Source organism: Plectropomus leopardus, chromosome 13 (assembly GCF_026936395.1).
Source record: "Plectropomus leopardus strain MGB_pleo_1.0 chromosome 13, ASM2693639v1, whole genome shotgun sequence".
In the NCBI taxonomy this organism is placed as follows: Eukaryota; Metazoa; Chordata; class Actinopteri; order Perciformes; family Serranidae; genus Plectropomus; species Plectropomus leopardus.
In genome coordinates this window covers 6,368,948-6,391,973 of record NC_142188.1, presented here as the reverse complement: position 1 = coordinate 6,391,973, position 23,026 = coordinate 6,368,948, and the positions used below count along the sequence as shown (strand labels likewise).

The following is a 23,026-nucleotide window of genomic DNA, read 5'->3' as shown; positions in this document are numbered from 1 at the left end:
ACAGTAGCTAAAGTGCCCTTTTTTATCATGCACTTATTTAGTTGAAGTTATTCTTTTTTTTTTTTTTATTTACTTTTTAAAAAAAAAATTTATTTGTCGCTCTTTCCCAGTATTTATTGCAACTGCTGCAGTCTTGTCTCATCTCATTTGTCAGATTATTCGTCTCCAGAGAGACTTTATAGATTTGCATTTTTGCCCTTCTTAAAGTCTGTCTGTGTTTAAACATTCATTTAATATTTGTGTTTTGTAATAATTGTCAAAAATAGCCCTGAAGGCTTCGGCAGCAGACAGTCAGGACAATAAAACCACGGAGAGAGGGAGGTATTGACAAAATGAACGGAAAGATTCAGAAAATGCTGTAAATGCTTCTGTCTGTTATTGTGACTGCAGTGTGAAGACGAGGAGGAGGAGAAAGGTTGCCTTCATCTGGAGAAGCCTTAAATTATCTCGATATAAAGTCTTAAAAGAGATTTAAAGGCCTTAAATCCAGTTATTACAAGTCCTGCTTTGAAACCTTGGGTTTCTGTCTGTCTGTATTACTGAACACACTGTCTTCAGATTTTCCGTCACTTTAATTTCATAACTTTCTAAATCAACGTTGAGCTCATTTAACAGATTTGTTTTTAAATTAATGATATAATAGTTTTTTGACCAGGTAGAAATGCAAAGCTCTTACAACATGGCCACAGAAAATGCCCGCTTGTTATTGCTTTTTATTTTAGGATCAATAGGTTTTAACAAAAGTATTATTTTTTTACAAGACACTTTGGTTTTAAGTCTTAAAACATTGGATTCAGAAGTCAAAGGAAGATTTTTTTCTGGGCTGCTGGCACTTGTACAATGTAATAGGTAACTGATTACTAGTTATCATGTAAATGTAATGAATAATAACTGTAACTATTTCAATTACTTTATCAAAGTAATGTACCTTGTTAGATTTGATTGTCTTCCTTACAAATGTTAAACTAGGCACTATAGCTAAAAAAAACAGAAATGCCAAAAAAAGGCACCACTTTTCACCAATTTAGTTTATTAGTAGTTGAAATTTAAATACAATGACTTATACACAGTCAATTGTTCATTAACCATGCATAAAAAATGCATATAGACCTTTTATTTGCTTCCTGTCCTTGAATGTATTGACAGTGAAAAGGGTTTTAATTACTTTCAGTGTGGTATTAAAAAAAGGTCTTAAAATGACCCTAATTAATTTAGTGAAACACTTATTAAAACTCCTTTATTGCCCCTGCCATAAACTTCTTAAATAAATGGTAATGATCCGCATCTACATTAACACTATGCCACTTAGCACACAGTAATGCAATTTGTAAAAAAAAAAGATGTAATTTTTATTCTGTCAAAATTATTTGTGTTAGTTTTTAGGAACAAACGCTGTATGTTCATTGTCTCAGTTTGTTTTGCACTGTATGTTGTATGTTGAGCCACGTTTAAGACGATTTTCTGCCACAACAGACAATTAAGTAATCTAAATCTGCAGAAACTCTGAGAGTGTGTGCGTGCGCGTGTGTGTGTATGTGCATGTGCATGCGTGCGTGCGCGTGCATGTGTGTGTTTGTTTGTGTAATAAACTGCATCAGCACAGCAGTGAAAACAATCCCTGTGCCTGATGACGATCTAACAGAGTCTGAATGTTGTTTTCCTGAATGCAGGAAACTTAAGATCAAAGAAACCGCTCAGACTCTTTCTCCTCCTCCTTCTGCAGATCCGTCTTGAGCCTCTGACCTTTGACCTCTGAACCCTGCCCACTGGTTTGTGTCAGGACCTCGCTGTTGGTCCTGACTGTGGGGATGATGATGATGATGAGAAGGATGAAGTGCGACCACGTGCTGGTGTGTGAAAGGGAGGGCAAAGGTCGTCGCACCTGTAGCGCCTGAACCACTCCGAGGGATGAGTCCTTGAAAGTCTTGGATTATAAAGCAGAGGAACCTTTGAATTCCTTGACATATTGAATAAAAACCAATTATTTATTGCAACGTCGAACTAAAAGGATCCTTGAATACAGAATCTGTGAAGCTGGAAAAATTCTCACAGAAGATAGAGCACATTCATTAATTTCGGATTTACAACGAAGGACGAAAGTGTTGGAATTTCTGGAGTGATAACAAAGAGATACAAAGTCCCTGGATATCCTTGGATTTTTCTTTGGAATATAAAAGTGCAAAAGCTTGATTTTTTTTTTCTTGACAAAGAATATTAAGCTATTCAACTACATATTTTGTGGAACTTATTTGTACTCTGAAACTTACATTTTTGGAGCAGAGTCGCTTTTTTCCTGCTCAAAGTTTAGTACAGTTTATTTTTGTTTCCTTTTTCATGCCCTTGTCCATCTTGTTGTTGGGAGTCTTCATCATATTCTGACTTTCATCCTCCCCTCGGCCCGAGGACATGGCTCTGTCTCCTTCGATAGGAGAACGGACGACGGGAAGTTGACTCCTGCAGGGAGCGAGGACGAGAGACAAACAAGCAGAGGGAGAAGAGGAGAGAGCGGGCAGAATGTCGTGGAAGAGGAACTACTTTGCATCAGGTGGAGGTGGAGGCGTTGGAGGCGGCGCTGGAGGCAGCGCTGGTGTTGTCGGTGGTGTTGGGATGCCGGGGATGTTGACGCCTCGCACCATGACGTCCATCGCTCCCAGTAAAGGGCTGAGCAACGAGCCGGGACAGAACAGCTGCTTCCTGAACAGCGCCCTGCAGGTACACACACACACACCTTCTGTCGTTTCTTACTCTCTTTACTTCCTCTTTCACACACATACACACCCCCTTTCTCTGTGACCTTTGACCTCTGGGGCGAAACCTGTATTGAGTGTTCTTGCTGTAGAGCTGCAGACTTACATTCATAGTCCTGCGAGTCTCCTCTCCAGATAGGAGGACAAAATTGACTGAATAACTTAGGGCTGCCAATAAAGAGATTTTTCAATATTGATTAATCTGCTAACATCTTTGAGTTAATTGATAAATGTTATGCTCTATAACGTCATAGTTTTATCTACAGGTGTCTTCATCTGTCCAATAAGCTGTCCAAAATTCAAAGAAATTCAGTTGCCCAGAAACAAACCCAGAAATAAAATTAAGGCGAAATACCGCCTGTGAATCACTCTTTTTTTGCAGGTGACCCACTGACCAGATGCAGTACTCTGATATCATTTCACCCCAAATTCAGTTCCCTTTTCCTTAAGCGCCACCATGACGTTCACTTTTGTGATTATTTTGTGAAATATTTGATGGATTGTCATGAGGTTTGAGGCATTCATTATCAGCCTCGCAGAGCTGCTAACATGGCTGCAGACTCCTGATGAGTTGTGCATTAAAAAAATTGCACTCTGTGTAAAAGGGCCTTTATGTGCATCAGCATGCTTGTAATACTCAGCAGTAGTGAGGCTGAATGCATCCAGACGCTGACAGAGGGCCCAGTTTCACCACAGTGCCTTTGAGTCAGTCAGTCAGTCAATACTGTGGTTGGTAAACAGCAGTCAGACAGATGACTCCACCATCCACTTAACAACCAGTTTGATAACCTCCTCTGTACTTATGTGAGCCCGTAATGAGCCTCTGCAGCTCAGGAGCCTGTAACACCTCCCAGACTGCACATTACACTCATTTATGACTCATCAGCTTTCTGAGGACGAGGTGCTGCATTGTCTGCCTCAACAATAACAGCTACGACAGTGCGAGGGATGGAGTGTGTATGTGAGAGCGGTAATTATTGGTGGTGTCGGTTTAAACGGAGGCTGACTCATTAACCCTGCAGGGTGGGGCTGGTGCTGAAATGACAGACTTGGCTGAGGAGGAAACGCTCATTACATCGTTTAAGTGAAGCTTAGTGTGAGCTCGGCAGCAACATTAGACACAGTCAGAGGTCAGCACACATGGACGTCTTCTGTCATCAGAAAAAAAACCTTACTCTGTTAAATGGTGTAATCCTTAAAGTTGGACTTGATTGATTTTCCACTTCAGTGTGTTTCCAGGAGAGACTACTGTTCATAAAGAAGCATAAAGCATTTAGTGCAGGGATACTCAACTTACTTTATTTGGGGGCCACTTTTGCGAAATCACAGGAGGCCAGGTGCCAGTAGCAGTAGTCCCATACATGATTATAGAAATTTGTGACATTTATAGGATTTGAGAGCATTACTTGGATTTTAAGATGTTTCCAGGACTTAATGATGTTTCTAGGATTCCAGGACATCTTCAGGAGTTTAAGACATTTCAAGGATTTGTGGACATTTCTAGGATTACATGATCTCTTTAGGCTATTAGGATGTTTCTAGGATTTGGCAGGTTTCTGTGATTTTAGGATATTTATAGGATTCATGACGTTTTTAGGATTCTGGCACATTTTTAGGATTTTAACACGTTTTTTGAATTTTTGGCCGTTTTTAGAATTTTAGCACATTTCAAGGATTTCAGGATGTTTCTAGGATTTTAGGGTATTTATAGGAAAAAGGAACATTTCCAATTTGCTAGGAAATGTCTGGATTTCAGGACATTTGAAATGGTTATTTCCTATACCACACAATAGTACATTCTAGTGTTGCAGGTAAACACATGCCTGACCAACTTCTTATTAAATGATTTATGCATAAAAATACATCAAAATTAATCTCTAAAGTGGAAAAGATAAAAGCAAGGGTGTGAAAGGCTGAGATGTGGTGAATGGAGAAAAAAACAACTTTTGAAAACATTTTGGTAAAGTCATTTTCAGGTGCAAAATCAATCTAATTTTTATATTTTTTGGGTTGTTTTTTTTCCCCTCTTCTTATGTCAACTTGAATTGTAAGCAGCCAGCATGGTAGCCTAATAAATGACAGTATCAGGGCCGGCTGTAGACATTTTGGTGCCAGATTGGGATTGTATTGTATTCAGTAACAACAACAACGGCAGAGAATGAGAGCAGAGCGGATACCGGCAGAGACACTGTTTTCTTGCATTTTTTTAAAACAACGCCTCTTAGAGGATCAGAAAAAAGCCGCTAAATAGCAATAAAGTCAGCACATTAGTAGTCCTCCCCTCCTTAGATCGTCTTGTTCGTTTGTTTTTGGGCATGGAAATGTTGCTTTATTGCATGACATCCGTAACAGTTTCCCCTGCAGTGAAAACACAGATTGACGGAAAATCTCATCGCATTTATCGGTATGACGTCGTAAGTCTCAATATCGGGTCAATTATCGTGCATCCCTACTTTTTACTCCAGTAAAATATAGGCTTCTCAAAACTTAAGGAACACTTGGAATGTAGGAGGAGAAAATATAACATGCGCCCTTTGAAATACCGGTCTCCACACAATTTTTATTGGACTTTAAAAGGATTTAAAACAAATACATCGCATTTTGACACAAATCTGTGTGGAAAGTATCGACTTCAGGCATCAGTCTGCCGCCCGGCAGGATGTGAACCCCCGCTGAGCCCAGCGTACCGTGAACACTCACACTTCCTCATGACTCTTGTGCACCGGCCAAGTTCACCACCCTGACCCCCCTCCAGCAGCCCTTTAGCTCTCCGCCCGTCCATGTTGACTCATCACTGCTGCCTAACGTCAAACCACAGTGATCCAAAGGATTGCGAGGCTGCGGGCAGCTGAGCTGAGGGAAGTAGATGCGGCGTGGCGTGGCGGAGGACTGGAGGAGTAGTCAGGAGGCTCAGCAGCTCCGACATGTGACGAAGACAAAGTGAAGAGGAAGAACATCATGATAACAAGCAGCTGAGGCCTTCAGTTCAGCTGCTCACCCACCTTCATCCTCCTCATCCTCCCTGCTGCTGAGGACATCCAGCTTTCTAAGAAAAAACATCCGTCTTTGTCACCGGATGAAAATCTGACTCTGATTCACTTTATTTGACTTTATTTAATCAGACTCTGCAGTTAATGACACATTAGTTAAACAGAGCTGGAACATCATCTGATATTTATCAAATCTAACACAGATCAATGAGGCAAATGTGCCAACGCTCATTAGGGTCCTACCAACAGGTTTTAATATATTAATTAGGAAAACTTTGAAATCTAATGAAATACTTTTCACTGGGTTTTGAATATAGAAAAACATACCAATACATGAAACAATATACAGTTTAAGAAAGTTTTAATTTTCATTTAAGGTGCAAAGGGTCTTCCCAATAGTGTTCATTGATAGAAAACTTTGAAATCTAATCGGTCCAAATCCTTCAGCCGTTTTTAGATTGATCTCCGTCCTCTCGGGCTTCCATCGGTGTGATGTCAGGAAAACCAGCTTTTCATATGTTAAAAATATGAATGCTACCATTCAAAAGTTGTACTCTCCTGCCTTCAGAGGTTGATTAGGAAGTGTCACATGTGTGAGAGGACTACTTTATGCCCCCCCATGACAAGCGGCATCGGAAAAATACCTTTTTTTTCTTACAGTGAAACTGCTTTATTTAATATTTTTACCGGTTTAAATCCCCTGTTCTGTTTGTGTTAGTGAGCAGTTATCAGCAGATAATTTGGCTTTTATTAAAAACCTCCTGAACAATGAACACTGAAGGAATCCAAAATGAGAGTTTCCACTTTTGAGCTGTTTGCAATCACCACTAGATGTCACAAAATCCTACATACTGCACCTTTAAAAAGGAACAGCTTCCTCTTTCGGTGTTAGTGCACAGTGATACCTAAAATAAGCTGGATTTAACAGGCAGCTTGTGGCTTTAGTAAAGCTCTTCTTCTTTACAAAATCCATCACAATGTCCTGTAACCATAATTTCAACTTTTCACAGTCTGTTTAGGAGCAACTTTTCTTGAACACACCTTCTTCAGATATTCAAAAAATGCATTCAGATCAACAGTGCAGCCTCCTCCGCTCCTTTGTGGTTTACCTCCTCGACTGATGCTCCCACCCCCCTCACAGCTCCCACAGATCATCCTCCCACTGTCTCAGCCCTGTTACACCAGATGTGTTTGAGTCACATCAGAAGCTTTTGACATTACCAAGGCTCCTGTTTCGGTGTCTACAATGTAAGCTAAAAAACAACAACCAAAAGTAGACTCGACACTGACTGAGACAGTTTGTCTCTCTGCAGCAGGTTTCAAGTCTCTGCAGGTAGATTTTCATAGAAAAGAACTGAAACAAGAGATGCAGTAATTAGTCGATGTCAGATGTGACCATTTGATGCTTTTTTATAATTTATAACGGTAAAGTAAGTATCTGATTGTTGGTGAGATGGAAAAATGTTACCTTGGGCTGTTGGAAATCTTAAAAGAAATTTTCACTATTTTCTGACATTTTATAGACAAAAATTATTAATGAGGTCAATCTAAATACCGACGAATGGTTTTTCGAACATATGAAGCCAGCAGGGTCGTTTACTAATCTGTGCTGAAGGTTTGTTACCTGACCGACCTGCTGAACGCTGCTGCTGCTTCGTCCTGCAGGAACAAAGCAACATATTGGCCCTGGTGGGGGGCACAGGAAGGAGAAAACAAACACACCCAAAGTGCTGACACCACAGAGTATATGGCAGATTCACACCTCAGGGCTTTATTCCAACACACCTTCTGTCCATTTGAGAAAAAAAGTTTGTTTATTTGTTTATTTTAGAAATGGCTGCATAAATCACGAAGCTGACCCACATTTTAAAATTATTTAATTGCTTACACACTTTTTATTGTTATACAGTGTCTTTAATGTTGTGCATATCTAATTGTGTATTTTAGTGTAATCTATTTTATTGTCTTTTGTGACTTTTTAAAGTGTCTTTGAGTACCTTAAAAAGCAATCTATGAATAAATGTATTATTATCATTATTATTATTTTCAATGCTAGGATTATGTTTGAATTGTTACGGTATTATTTGAATAATATGTTTATCTTTTGTTTTTTTTATTTTTTATCGTTGCTGACTCATTTTGGCTCAGATTTGATGCTGGAGTTTTTCCTCAACAGCACCTTTATCATTTGTTTGAAAGTTTTATCTGTACTATGGCTGCCACCAACAGTTATTTTTATTATTGGTTAATCTGCTGACTATTCTCTCCTTCAATTTATTAATTATTAGATCTATGAAATATAATGATAGTGGAAAATACCTTTTATTATTTCCAAAGTCCAAAGTGACGTCTTGAAATGTGTTCAGTCTGTTCAGCTGTCCCAAATCTAGAATTACCGAGTTTACAGTTATTATTATATATTATATAGTCCTCACGTGGGAGAAAATGAAACCAGCAAATGTTAGGTGACTATATTCGATTATTAATAGTTCTGTTGATGGACCAGTCGATCAGTCAGCTAATTGTTGCAGCTCTAGTCCAAAACTTAACAGGAAGTCCAGTGTCTGTCTCTCTGTACAGGCATGAAGTGCAGTTTGCACACAATAATTAACTTCAAATCCTTTGCACAGTTTGTAATATTGTTTGTCGCCACAATCAAAATTCAGTTTCATAGAAATTACGCATCACTCCGAGGGCTCAAATCCACAACCATCCATTTAAACACCCCCCTCTCTGACTCTGAACTCTTTTAAAACCCTCCTCATAAATAAAGTGATGAAAAAATTCCTCTGTGTCTGAATTCCTGCCGCTCAGCAGGAGAGGAGACTCACAAAGTCTCTGGATGGCAGAGAAGACCGAAAACAAGAAGACTGACCTAAAATATTGTTCTTATAAGATGAAGTTGGAAGGTTAAATATTCTGGGCTGAGTGGAGAGGTACAGAATATAAATATATATAAATATAAACAAACTCCGAATGAAATACTAAACTGCTGTTACCCAGTGTGAAAATGTTAAATAATAATTTTCTCCTCTGCAGTTTGAACTGCTGATGGTTCCTGATCCTGTTATGAAACCTTTGGCTGCCTTCACAACCCGCCGTCACAGCTGGTTAAAATCCCCCTCTGTGTGTGTGTGTGTGTGTGTGTGTGTGTGTGTGTGTGTCTGTGTGTGTGTGTGTGTGTGTGTCATAGTGTATTCATGCAGGCTGAACTGCAGTTCTGGTCCGTAGGGTGTCCTGTCCTAAAGTGATATGGGGCCAGTTGTACTTGACATCAAAAATTTTGCAATTTTGCAAACACTTTGCAATTTACTCAATTACTTTTTGGAATCAGTGTCATTTCAAAGCGTTGAAGCCTGAATCTGATCTCAGCAAAATATTTGTGAATCTGTGGTGAAATCAAAAGAAAGCTTGAAAATTGTTGCGTTTAAAAACAAACTGATCAAACATTAAATCTACTAACCTTTGTTCATCAGGTGTTTATGTGATACTCGTGGGCCTTTTTTGGAAGCGTTATGACCTAAAATGCCTTATTTCGCAGCATCTTTTCTAAAACATAGTGATGCATGTTGTTATCACTTTGTGAATATAATTCTAATGTTACCTAACTGTGCATGTTTAATAAAACTCACCTTGATTTTTTTAGCACGTGCAATAGATCTGTATGCAACAACCTTTGTCACTGTGATTTGTCTTGTCTGTTGTCTATGCATTTAAGCATGTTTTGCCTAAGAAAAGGGTTTCCCAATCAATTTCTTTGTGCACTACCAAAAAAAATAAATTAGTGCAAAGCAGTTTACCCCTGCTTTTATGTCGCCTTGCACAGTCTTGAGCAGTAATTTTGTATTGCACATATCTGCAGAAAGAAGAAAGTGAGTTTGATGGCTCATGCGATGGCTGGTCAAATTTGTGGAAAAATCGCAATGATTGGACAAAATTTTAACTACAAGCTGAATTCACAGTGATTGGTTTAAGTTGCAGTTATTACTGTGATTGCAAAATCGTGGAGGGGCTGTGTTTCAAATCTGCCGGATGGTTTGTGATGTCTATGGTCTGAGGTGTAGGTTAGCCTTCAATTATTATTTTTTTCTCTTTGTTTATCTTTACTTATCTCTGTCGTTGTGCTACTGCAGCATCTAAATAACAATATATTAAATTGCACTGTAGTTAGCATTAAAAAAACATCTTATAGGGACAGTTCAACTTCACCCCAATATCAGAAACCCACATTTTGATGTATTAGTTTAGATTTTTTTTTTTTTTTAGTGTGATTTATGTTTTTACACTTTGAGCACCACAAAAAGAGGGCCAAATTTTTTCAGTTATATTAGAGAGAAGGCAGACGATTTCTCTCAGCAACTCAAACCAGAAAAATATCTAGTTTAAATACTTTTGAATGTTTTTGAATAATTATAAATGATGAAAACATCAGCGCACACACGGACACAGACGCACACATTGTGACATTTGTTCTTTGACACATGCAACCTCATGTCGTGCTGTCACACACACACACACACACACACACACACACACACACACACACACACTTTCTCTCCCTCAACATCACCCTCACTTTAACACTCTCCATCTCTCTCACACACTCTTGTTTTTGTCACACAGTCCAGATGGTTTCCTGAAGCAGATGGAGGTGATGAACACAGTTTGACACGCTAACACACACACACTCTTTCGTGTCTTCCACACACACACACACATCTTCACTTGTGTATCCGACACGGTCTTTTTCACTCTCTTGCACACACGTCTGCTCGTCCTCAGGTCACTAAACTAAAAAGCTTTCCGATTGGCCGGCTGTCGTCTCAGGTCAGTGGTGGCGGTGCGGCTGTGCTGACAGGTGATTGGCCGGTCGCCTTTCTGATATAAACACGTAACATTGAGCCTTTTAGTGGAGTCAGAGCAGCCGCTGCAGCTCTGAGTCACACAGATTCCCAGAAAGTTCATTCCGATTTTAAGGACTTTAAACTTTGAACAGAGAAAATCCGTTTTTTTGCCCTTGGTCTTCTTCACTCCTCCTGCAGAGGTGAGGACAGTGAAGGAGTTTTCCAGAATAGTTGTCTTGAACTGTTTGACCGCTCCTCTGGCTTTAAATTCTTCTTCAGAGTTTTGGACAGAAAAGATGGACGGAGAGGGTTTTTGAGAATATTTCGGATGATTAAGTCAGGTTTATTTGTACGGGGAAAATCTTTATTTCCTGCTCTTTGTCCGCTGAGATTTTGGGAGTGGGTCATGGCAGATAGAGGTGATTTACTGCTGAGAGAAGATAGTTTTTAATTCTTTTTTTTGGTACATCAGGGATCAGAATCAGTATTTAGTTTTCATCTAAGGTTTGTAAGTTTTATTTTGACACCATCTGACTTTCCATTTAAATGCTGAATGGATTTCCTTCTTATTTAATATCTTTTGCAACTTGAGTGTGTGTTATTTTCTTCGTGTCATTCACTGATATTCTCTCTGCGTCTTTGTCTCTCAGGTTCTCTGGCACCTCGATATCTTCAGACGTAGTTTTCGTCAGCTGACGACCCATAAGTGCATGGAGGACTCGTGCATTTTCTGTGCTCTGAAGGTGAGAATCAGTCTGCTACCTGAAGCTGATCCTCGGCCAGCTTTCTGTTTCTAACAGTCTCCATCTGTCTGTATCTTCAGAGTATCTTTGCCCAGTTTCAGTACAGCAGTGAGAGAGTTTTACCGTCTGACGCTCTTCGCAGCGCGCTCGCCAAAACCTTCCAGGACGAGCAGAGGTTTCAGCTGGGCATCATGGACGACGCTGCAGAGTGCTTCGTAAGTCAACACACACACTTCATGCAGCATTTCCTCACACATAACCGTGAAAACGTTCAATAACATGACGTATTCAGAGGGCGTTTGTGTTGTAACCAAATGAAACAGATTATCATTTCTGTTACGTGTGTTTCTGCAGGAAAACATCCTGATGAGGATTCACTTCCACATCGCAGACGAGACCAAAGAAGACATCTGCACAGCCAGGCACTGCATCCCCCACCAGAAGTTTGCCATGACGCTCTTCGAACAGGTGAGACTTAGAGATTTAGGGTCTCTGTTTAAACAGTCTACAGGCTTTGTTTGAAGTGCAAGGTGCTTAGAGCATTTAGCATGTGTCCAACTTGCAGGCACAAGAAGCAAAGGGGTTGTATTAAGTCCCTTAATTAATCATAGATGTGTTTTAGACGTAACATAATTTCAACCAATCAGAGTGTCATCTCCCATTCCTCCCATTCCCTTAAACAGCCAACAGCACCTAAATCTGGCACACTATGGCTGATTCGGCAAATTGGAGAATCGAGCAGTTTTCAGCTGAGAGTAAGAGTAGAAATGTCACTGCAGCAAATATCGACGGACATTTAGGCAGCAAAACTAAATACTGTAGTTATGAACTAGACAGAAGAAACAGAATTAAACTTTTAGCTAATGAAATAATCAAAGTTAGGCTGCTCCTTGTGTGTAAATGCATACAGCCTCAGTTGTATAGAGATACATGCCTATCTTTGAACAACAGCGCTCTCATTTTGTGTTCATCATTATATTGGATTTACGAATACACCCTGACGCAGACCCATCTGCTTATATTGTCTTTCCAACCTACTTAACTTTGTGAAATCCCAGCAACCTAAACCTAAACCTAGTTTGTGGAGCTTAGTGATGATTGTTGCTCAGAGTTTTCAGGAGAGTGAATGAACCCACCAATAACACAAATATTATCTTAAACGCAAATTTATATTATCTGTTGAGGAGTTTTGTCAAAAAAAATTGCTGGAATAACAATAAGTCAAACTCCTTTTTCAAAATTTCTGCATTTAAGCATCAGATTCGAGGTTGACCTCATGCATTTGTGTGTGTTTTCCTGTCTTTGTGTGTGTCAGTGTGTGTGCAGCAGCTGTGGAGCGTCCTCAGACCCGCTGCCCTTCATTCAGATGGTCCACTACATCTCCACCACCTCCCTGTGGTAAGTATGTGTGTGTGTGTGTGTGTGTGTGTGTGTGTGTGTGTGTGTGTGTGTGTGTGTGTGTGTGTGTGTGCGTCTGTGTGTGTGAGAGAGAGAGAGAGAGACTATGAATAGCTCTCATCTCAGAAGAGGTAAGTTGAAATACACACACTCGCATACATTCCTGTCGCTAGGTTACACTTCAGGTTCACCTAGGCAACAGACTTATTGCTGTGTGTGTGTGTGTGTGTGTGTGTGTGTGCGCGCGTGTGTGCGTGTGTGTGGGCGCGCACACAGACACGCACGGGTGATTCATGTTTCATTTAATTGTATACTTTTCTATTTTTTACTTCGGCTCTTATTTTTGTTCTATATACTTCTTAGTATTTATTTTGTAACAGTAATAATTATCTAATGATGCGGTGCACAACTTTTTTCTGCCATCCTTGTTTGATCTGGTTTGTGAAATGGTCCAGAAGTCTTCTGAATTTTACACCAGAGGAAATATATATTTTTTAAACTATATCTTCAAAATGTGATTATACTTCTATTTAATATAAATAAAAGCACTGCCTTTATTCTCCGATTCAAATGTAATAAATGCAACATTGAACTATGTCAGTTATATGAGAGTCATAAATGAAGGTCACACTCCTCCTCCTCCTCTTCCTCATCAGTAACCAGGCAGTGAAGATGTTGGAGTCGAGAGAGAAAGCGACTCCTGGCATGTTTGGGGAGCTGCTGCGAAACGCCAGCATGGGAGACCTACGCAGCTGTCCCGTAAGACGCATTTAATTAAATATATAAACCAAACTTTCATTTTCTGTTTCTTACGAGTGTAAGTGTTTGACCTCTTCCTCCTCCTCTTCCTCAGAGTCAGTGTGGGCAGCAGCTCAGGATGGCTCGTGTCCTCCTCAACAGTCCGGAGATCATCACCATCGGTCTGGTTTGGGACTCGGATCACTCGGACCTGGCTGAGGACGTCATTCACACTCTGGGAACCTGCCTGCGTCTGGGAGATGTACGAAGTTTTTTAGCCAACAGCCGATAAACATCTTGGTTCTCTTGAGCTGCTTCATCGAAATCTCCTTCCTCTCGTTCTCTCTGCAGTTGTTTTACAGGGTGACGGAGGAGAAGGCTCGTAAGTCTGAGCTCTACCTGGTCGGCATGGTGTGTTACTACGGGAAACATTACTCCACCTTCTTCTTCCAGACGAAGATCCGACGATGGATGTACTTCGATGATGCACATGTCAAAGAGGTATATTCAGGTGTCTCACAGAGGTGTCGGTACCAAACATCAAATGAAGCAAGAGGAGGTTCAGACAGATGTTAAACACCAGCAATTAGACCGATCCACATTTCATACAGCAGGACAATGTAAAGTGCTTTACAGAGTAATAAAACATAAAAACATAATAAAGGATAAAAATAAAGGATTAAAGGTCAAATTACTAAATTATTTTAAAAATCCAAATAAAAATCACCATTTAACAACAACACAAGAGATGAAAGACTGTTTAAAATCCAGTTTTAAAATAGTTTGTGTATATTTTGCTGCTTTTATGCTTTTACTCAAGAGTTCGAATGCAGGACTTGTAACAGAAGTAAAAGTACCTGTACCGCACAATGTAGAAATACTTGAGAACTTGACGAGGGTCCTCACAGGTATAGAAGTGTGTGTGTGTGTGTGTGTGCGCGTGCAGTTTAAAGAGAGGAAATGACTTCATGTTGTAGTCAGTGATCTCTCACTTTCTGTGCATCCTCACACCTCTCCTCCTCCTCCTCCTGCTCCCTTCTTCACCTCCTCCCTTCTTTCTCTTTTCTTTTATCTGACTTTAGTCTCTTGTCTGTTTTTGCTGTCCTCTAATAACATTGGTGGAATGAGATATTACATTCCCTCACTCTCTCTGTCGGTCTCTCTCTCTCTCTGCTGGTTGTGAAAACAAGGATATCCCTCTATTGTTGATCAGTCCAGCTGGACAGAACCGAGGGTGTGGTCAGAGCACACACACACACACGCACACACACACACACCACAGTCGACACTTTTGCTCACACATCTCTTTCTTTCTCTTGCACAAACACACACATTTTTCACACACACTGAGCGGTACATGGTTGACGGACAAGTTGGCGCTTTTGGATTTGGGGACGTCCTGTTAGATCTGAGCAGATCTGGAGGTAAACATGGATACATATATGTATTTATGTATTTATTTTATTTTTTTTTTTCGGAGAAAAGGTTAAAATAACAAGCAGGAGGATTTCTGTTGCACAAGAGCAGGAAGACGACACTTAATTTCCAACAGCCTGACGAAACAGCCTCGAACATTTCGGCTGCCGTCACTGTTTTATCTGCTGAGCGCTGTTTTCGAGGTCAACAGGACGGATTCGCTGCGGCTGGTAAATTCACCAGCTACTTTTTACTGTTTCAGCTGATAGTTGTATGTGGAAAGCTTTATTCAAAAATTTGAAAAACACGTGACATCAGCAGGGCTGATTATTGTTGAAAATGTTTTGACTACCCAAGTTTCCTTATCTGTAGGCACGTAATTCAGTTCAGCCGTCAGCATTTGTAACAAACTGTTAAAAATACCTAAAAGTTCAAGATTAAGTTCAGAAAACATCTTTTAGTTTCTGTGAAGGCTAATGAAATTATAGTTGAGAAAGATATAAAATGTTGATTAAATTCCAGAGGTTTGGTAGTACAAAGACGTAATGGATCATTACAGCGGGAAAAAAATGTTTTTACTCCAGCAGTAGTACAAGTTTTAAATTGTCATACTTGCACTTTGTCAGTCATCTTTTTTCTACTTTGTACTACAACTACTGCACATCAGTTTCCCCTGAGGATAGGTAAAGTTAACAGCTCTGGGTTGACTGATCAGCAAAAGGCAAAATTAAAAGTAAAATATCAGGGCCGCACCTTAAATAATCAATTATATGATATAAATAAAAATCAAAAATTAAAAATTTTCCATGACGAAAACAGCCAAGTATTGTAGAGTTCTGCTGGACTCAGAATAAGTTGAATCGGATTTGGCGGTTTGATGTGAATATTCTACTTTTTGTTCCTTTTTTCCCGTTTTGAGTTTGAGAGTCTGAACAGGGTTTGGCAGGACGTTCAGGGTGACAGTGACGTTCACGGCGTAGGCTTTAGTAAACATCTATGTTAATGCGCACCAAGTACCATAACAAGAGATCATAAATTATGCTGCTCTTTTTTCTGACCCTTGATGTCAAACAGAAGCCAGAGACTGTATTGTTTTAAGTTGATGACTAAAGATAACGTTATCTTGGTCGGGCAAAGCCTCCCCCGCTCAGACTCACCCAGCGTCTGCAGCGTCTTGCGCTGTAGAGCAGCGTGAAAGCAAGGAGAGCTCACTCTGGAGCTAAATCTGGAGACCAAAACAACCTCAGAAGCACACCACACAGGCTTACCAAAAACAACCAAATAAACAAATAACGAAAATAAAAAAACAACAGCTTGAATTGCAGGATGATAGTTTTTTTTAAGATTGTTTCTTGTTCAATGAGAAGGCAATGGCATGAAAGGGGGAGAGAGAGAGGGGATGACATGCAGCAAAGGGCCGAGACCGAAATCGAACATGCGGCAGCTGCAATAAGGACATAGCCTTTGTACATGGGTGCTCCGGCTTAACCTTCACTACACCAGAAGTTTGGGGTTTTGCAGATGTCATTCTGTGATTTTGTTGTTTTCATCAGCTTTAGCTTCATCATCTGCCGTGTGTTTTTGTCTTTTTCCTGCAGATCGGTCCTAAGTGGAAGGACGTTGTTTCTCGCTGCATCAAGGGCCACTACCAACCTCTGCTGCTGCTGTACGCAGACCCGCGGGGGACGCCGGTGTCCGTCCAGGACTTGCCCTCGCGCTTCGACCTCCGCAGCCTCAACAAGGCCTGTTACGACAGCGAAGACTCGGGTAACTACAACACAACTAGGAGTCGTAGTAGTAGCACAACAGCAAACATTCAGGTAACTAAACCAGACTCGGTAGTACTTGTTGTAGTCGTAGTAGTACTATGACAGACAAGTCTGAGGTAACTAAAGTCAGTTAGAGAAGTAGTTGTAGTCGTAGTAGTCGTAGCATTAGGTGTGTCTGATGTCATGAATATTTGTGTGTGTGTGTGTGTGTGTGTGTGTATATGGGCACACCACCACTGACGCCCTCGACTTGTGTACTAACCCCACCCCCCTCCACCCGCCCGGCCAGGCCGCGAGCAGTCAATCTCCAGCGACACTCGCACCGATTCGTCGACGGAGAGCTACTCGTACCGACAGCCCTCCCACTCACACCATGAGTCCCTGGCCAGTCACTACTCCTCTGACTCCCAGGGAACCGTCATCTGCATCGAGCGCCCAGACGGACCCCTGCACACCTCGCTCTGCAGCCTGGATACCATAGGTGGGTCGCTGAGACGTGGAGGAAGTATTCTTTCCTCGTTAAAAGTAGCGTTGGCAGTGTGGGAGTGGTTGTTGTGCTGCATTTTGTTGTTGGATCACAGCAGATTTTTTTCTTACAAAGCACCATTCATTTTAATTCACTCATGCACATCTGGATTTGATCATCTTATTATGAGCAAAAAAAGAAGCGGTTTGTTTCGCTGTGCAGCCGAGCACACTTTAATATTTACTCCTGTCATTGTGCTGCATGATGTGGTGACCATGCTGTAAACATCCGTTGCCATGCTTCTTGTTGCTAAGGCCACGTGACGGACGGTGAGCAGCACCAGTCTCTGAGGAAGGGAGGCGGGGCCGGGGATAGGAGGCGGAGCTCTAGCCGCCATCGGCGATCTAAACCCGACACCGAAGCCTCATCTGCCGGGTACCACAGCGAGGGTAGGCGGGGTGTTTGTGCATATTGCTGGGCTTTAGAGTTTAGGGGCTCTGGTGCCAAACAGAGTAGAGAATTATTGAGCAAACAGACTATTAAAAATGTGAGATGTTGAATAAAAGTACCAATAATGGATTACTGATGATAATCTCATAAGAGTTTTAAAAAGCCTGATAGCGATACATCTGCTATTACTCATTTTTAAACAAAACGCTTTGACAAGGATCTGTTAAAAGGGTACGTCACCCACAAAATGACCATTTATATATCTGTTACTTATTGCATGTTACATTGAACTTGTGAAGAAAACATTGCTTTTCTTGCATTTACAGCGGCATCACATTTTACAGCTGAAAAACGAACCGTAACAGCATATATAAAAATAGTAAACTTAACTAGAAATTATTACTTTTTTTACTGTTCTTCATCACTTTATGAAGGACCCAGAAAAAGGTCCATTGCATACCGCATAAAATATAGACATACAAACAATATACAAAATATAACAGAACATTTGGGCGTTGCATGCTTGTCACTGGGAAAAGAAAGATATGAGGTAAAAACAGTTGGACTTTTGTTGCTGATAATCATGTTTTTAGTTTTCACTCATATTAAATCATTTGTTCTATTCATTCATTTTCAGTCACTGTAATCTTACTTTGACTTTGTCTCGTTTTTTGGTATTTTACTTTTGTCTCACTTTGTCCTTTGCCTTTTTCTCTCCACTCTCCCAATTTCCTGCTCCTCTTCTCTTCTTCCTTGTTCTCCCTTTTGCTTTCTTCTCTTTCCTCCTCCTTCCTCCCCCTCTTTCCTCTCTCTCCTCCTTTCTGCTACTCTCTTCTGTTCCTCTTTACTCTTCCCCAGGTGAGACATTAAAGGAGCAGCAGGTTCCTCGTCACCTTCCCAAACCTTCCTCCTCCTTCTCATCCTCAACCAGTCGCCTCCGAGACTTCAAGGAGACCATGAGCAACATCATCCACAGCCGACCCCTCTCCTCCTCTTCCTCCTCCTCTTTACCAGCTGCCGTCCTCTCCTCTGAAATCACCTCCAACAACCACCTCTACTCTGCCAACACTTCTGATCCCTCCTCCAATAAGCCCCAGGACTGGGAGGCCGACAGCACCAGCAGCGAGTCCAAGTCCAGCTGCTCGGGGGGAGCAGGGTCGGGGAGGTACCGGCCAGCGTGGAGGCCCCGCAGGGAGGCGCTCAACATTGATAGCATCTTCAATCGTGAGAGGCGAAGGCAGGCAGGGTACAGCCCGCTTGGAGCCTCCCTGCCAGACGACTGTGGAGGTCCAACCTCAGAGGGAGCAGACACCCCCTCACCAGCCCAGGGGGAGGTGAGGTCTGTCGGGCCAGGCTCCTCCTGGACTCTCCCCACAGCCTCCAGCAGCCACAGAGGAGGCGGAGATGGACCTGGAAGTGGAGGACGAGCAGATCTGCCTCCTCCACCTCCTCCTCCTCCCAGGCTGATCCAGAGAATGGAGAGCGGATACGAGAGCAGCGAGAGGAACAGCAGCAGCCCGGTCAGCCTGGACCTGAACCCGGGAGACAGGTGAGCTCAGACGCGGCACCAAAGAGCAGCTGTTTGTCCACTAATGTATCGACTTGTTCCAAAACCGAGACCAGTATCAGAAATCCTTCTGATGCTGCCGGAAATGCTGGATCAGTATTGGAAAATACACACACCAATCCCATACCATGTCATTTATTGATAAGCTTTAAAGTAGTTTTGCACCTGTATAAAATGGCAGTTTCCTTGGAAATCAATTATTTCCCCAACACAGCAAGTTGTGCTGCTGCTGGTAACTACTGATTTAGAGAATTTAGAAGAATCGATTTCTGGTGAAAACGTTCAGCAAAATATCAAAATAATAAAAGAAAAGTTCTGTGGCAGTCATTCTCTGAATGTAGTTGTTCATGTTTTGGAAACCTGAGCAATGCCGTACAACCACGATAGCAATCATTTTACATCCATAAATGTTTAGAAGATTAAACAGCAACGGCTCTTCCATGAAACGTTAAACTTTTGTTGCGGTTTGGCCTTTCGTTCACATGACAATAGTTTTGAAACTGGTTTTCAGGGTGTCATTTATTAAAAATACTACCCCTTCTGTTGCTGTCTAAACCGGATCCTGTGAGAACGTTGACGAAATGCTTTACAGCAAGAAGAAAGAAATCTGTCCAGTGAACGCCATTTTCAATGTACAGGTGAAGCTATTTCAGTGGTTTTTAGGGACTGTTAATGTTAAAAAATTTAGGGGGATTTAATGCCATCTAGCAGTGAGGGTTGCAGATTGAAACCATTCAAAACTTCTGATGAGAATTTATTCAGTGTTCATCATTCAGAAGATCTCTGCAGAGGCTCTTTCGCTCTGAGACAAACATACCAGGCGATTAAAACTTATAAAAACACTGAATGAAGTAGTTTCACATAAAAAAAAAAATCAGTGTTTTTATGATGCTGACTGTCACGGCGGGGCTGCTAATTATGATGGCAAAAATACGAATGGCCCCATCCAGAGCCAGTGTTTGGTTTGTTTGTGTTCAACGATACTATATGGTTACCATAGAAACATGGCAAACTCCATAGAAGAGGACCAGAGCCCTTTAAAAGAGAGTTTATTCTAGTGCACTAACGAGGACCCGCTCCCTGTGTAGATTTAAAGGGCTCATTCTAAGGTGACGAAAACAAAAAGATTTCTATTTTCAGGTGATTATGTTGTAAAGAAAACAGAATTATTGTATTATATTCCTTTTCTGCCAATATATCCCCTTAAATCCTGCGCACTGAACCTTATATGTTGATTTTAGAGCCTTTACACACCTGCAAATCCCAACCAGAACTCTGCATGACATGCCTACAAACTGTCATCACCTCCTATGTGTTATCGTAGTTTCAATGAATGGAGACAAGATAATGAACAGGTTCATGTTGTTGCTAATTTAATAATATTAATATTTTAGCATAATTTCCACACAGGACAAACTTCAAGCGTAATACGTGAGGCTATCTTAAATTCACGTCCTGTTTAATTGTATCAGTTGTATATATGACTCCCTCTGTCTGTCTTTCTCCTCTTCAGGGAATGTGTCATGAAGAAGCCTTCCTCCTCCTCCTCCTCTTCCTCAGGACCGTCATGGAAGAACATCAGATCGAAGAGCAGCGGCGCTTTGCTGCAGGAGCTCAGCTCTTCCAGCAGGGGCAGCCTCGGTGCGACACATCTTCACCTCCCTCCATGTCTCTTAACTGAAACTTGTATCATCCTGCTGACTATAAAATTACGCAAGCTTTCACTTTGGTGTGCACCTGGCCAAAGTGCACAGCAATAACTGTGTGTGTTTGTGTGTGTTGTGCAGCGCCCCCTGCAGGTCGCAGCGAGCTGGACGAGCTGCAAGAAGAGGTGCAGAGGAGAGCGAGGGAAGAGGAGCAGCAGCGCCGGAAGGAGAAGGAGAGGGAGGCGGCACTCGGCTTCAACCCCCGACCTAGCAAGTACCTGGACCTGGACCAGCTGCAGATCCAGGGTACACACACACACACACACACACACACACACAGACAATGCATCATTAGACATGCGTTTGCTTTGGGTTCAAAGAAAGCAGATTAATAGCAAAGAAAAGACATCAGGACTTTGAAACATCCATCAATGATCCAACTGTCACTCGTCTGTTGTAAGGTGTGTTCTGTGTGTGTGTGTGTGTGTGTGTGTGCGCCTGCCTGTGTGTGTGCCTGTGTGTGTGCCTGTGTGTGTGTCTGTGTGTGTTCTGTTTGTGTGTGTGTGTGTGGGGTCAGCAGATGTGTGTCATGTCGGACAACAGGAATGTTCCTCATTGAGCAGCTGAAAGGGCCTGACTCAGCTGACACACAAAAGACAGAATGACCCACGCAGTAATAAAGCCTGTGTGTGTTTCCAGCTGCTGGCTGCACTTCATTTTAAATCTGTGTTATATTGTTTGGTGTTTTGGAGGATTTTCAGTTGTTTTTTAATTGTTCCTTCAAGGATTTTGAGCTGTCAGTGAGTAGCACATCACTTACTGTTTTGCTTACACGTTTGTCCATCGACATCAAACAGAAATACAAACTTTCTGCTCTCAGTAGGTAATTAACTATTTTTGATGGGAACAGATTAGAATAATTATTGTTTCATACATGAAATATAAAGGTGAATTTAGAGCACATTTGTCTCTCTGTAACACTGAACTTACCTCCTCCATACCTCCAGAAGAAACTTTGACTCTTGATCTGACACCTACCATTAAGCTGCTGAATCATTAACTGTGTGTGTGTGTGTGTGTGTGTGTGTGTGTGTGTGTGTGTGTGTGTGTGTGTGTGTGTGTGTGTGTGTGTGTGTGTGTGTGTGTGTTTATCCTGCAGGTAAAGGTGACAGCTTCGAGAGGTGTGTGTCGGAGGCAGAGTTGCTGCTTGACCAGTCAGTTCGTCTGGAGCAGGCAGGCGAGGTCGCCGCTGCTCTGTCGGCGGTCAACGAAGCCGTCTGTAAGCTCCTCCTCCCTCCCCACCCCCTGACCCTGCCTCCACCCTCTTTGCCTCCTTCACACACATGACACCTGCCACACACACACACACACACATAATATCTCATACCAAATATTCACACTGTGAATGAGGTCACCGCACCCCCCGCCCACCAGCCCTCTGCTTTGTTGCTAATGGCAACCAGAGGCAGCACAGTGGCCTGCTGATAACAGCTCGACATCAGCCAGTGAGATTCCAGCGTGTCTGTGTGTCTCAGAGAACATATACAATATTTAGACTTTCATTTTGTTTGATCTGTCAATCACACACACACACACTCACACACACACACACACACAAACACACACACACACACACACACTCACACACACTCACAAGCACACACAGCCTCGTCCAGCACCCTGTCGTCACTGCAGGAAACTCAGAGCTAATTAGACCGCACAGTTTTGCATTTCTTCATCTGTTTTTGTCAGAGTTGTTAACAGACAGATTTAAGACATGCATCAAATATTTAAAATGGAAGGGAACAAATAGCGAAGCGGTGAGTCAAGCCTCCTCTCTTCTAACAGAAGCCCGTCAGAGCCGCCTCACTCTCCAGAAGCTTGACTGCCTGGTTTGAGTTAGTTTGGTCCGACATGTTTGGTTATTATTCTGTTAATTTAATGTTCTGTCAATATAATTTCACCATTTCATCACTGAGAACCAAATCAGAATTATTGATCTTTCTCATGCCTGCCATTCCCATAATACACACACACACACACACACACACTCACACACACACACACACACACACACACACAGTCACAGCACCATCATGTCAGCAGTCTGATATTTGATTTTGTGTCAGGTGTGTTTTTTTCATGAAATCATCATAAGTTATTTTCTGCATGCTTCTTTTCTTTATTCATTCTTTCCTCTCTTTGTGTTTTTTTCTTTCTGTTGTATATTTTGTGTTGACATGTGACCTGGC

General features: G+C 41.7%; 1 protein-coding gene across 5 annotated transcripts in view; it reads left to right on the top strand.

The window, feature by feature from the left end:
- Positions 1-23,026, top strand: part of usp54a (ubiquitin specific peptidase 54a) — a 57,242-nt gene that overhangs the window by 20,833 nt on the left and 13,383 nt on the right. For 4 of the 5 annotated variants that reach the window (XM_042501872.2, XM_042501871.2, XM_088086996.1 and 1 more), the window contains exons 2-16: positions 1,724-2,712; positions 11,232-11,324; positions 11,405-11,539; positions 11,679-11,792; positions 12,640-12,722; positions 13,379-13,481; positions 13,576-13,722; positions 13,812-13,961; positions 16,475-16,643; positions 16,935-17,126; positions 17,426-17,560; positions 18,420-19,110; positions 20,642-20,769; positions 20,916-21,080; positions 21,934-22,053. In XM_042501872.2, coding sequence (XP_042357806.2) covers positions 2,515-2,712; positions 11,232-11,324; positions 11,405-11,539; positions 11,679-11,792; positions 12,640-12,722; positions 13,379-13,481; positions 13,576-13,722; positions 13,812-13,961; positions 16,475-16,643; positions 16,935-17,126; positions 17,426-17,560; positions 18,420-19,110; positions 20,642-20,769; positions 20,916-21,080; positions 21,934-22,053 — 2,623 coding nt within the window. In that variant the 5' untranslated portion in view covers positions 1,724-2,514. The remainder of the gene's footprint in view (positions 1-1,723; positions 2,713-11,231; positions 11,325-11,404; positions 11,540-11,678; positions 11,793-12,639; positions 12,723-13,378; positions 13,482-13,575; positions 13,723-13,811; positions 13,962-16,474; positions 16,644-16,934; positions 17,127-17,425; positions 17,561-18,419; positions 19,111-20,641; positions 20,770-20,915; positions 21,081-21,933; positions 22,054-23,026) is intronic. The other variant, XM_042501873.2, reaches the window with a different exon arrangement.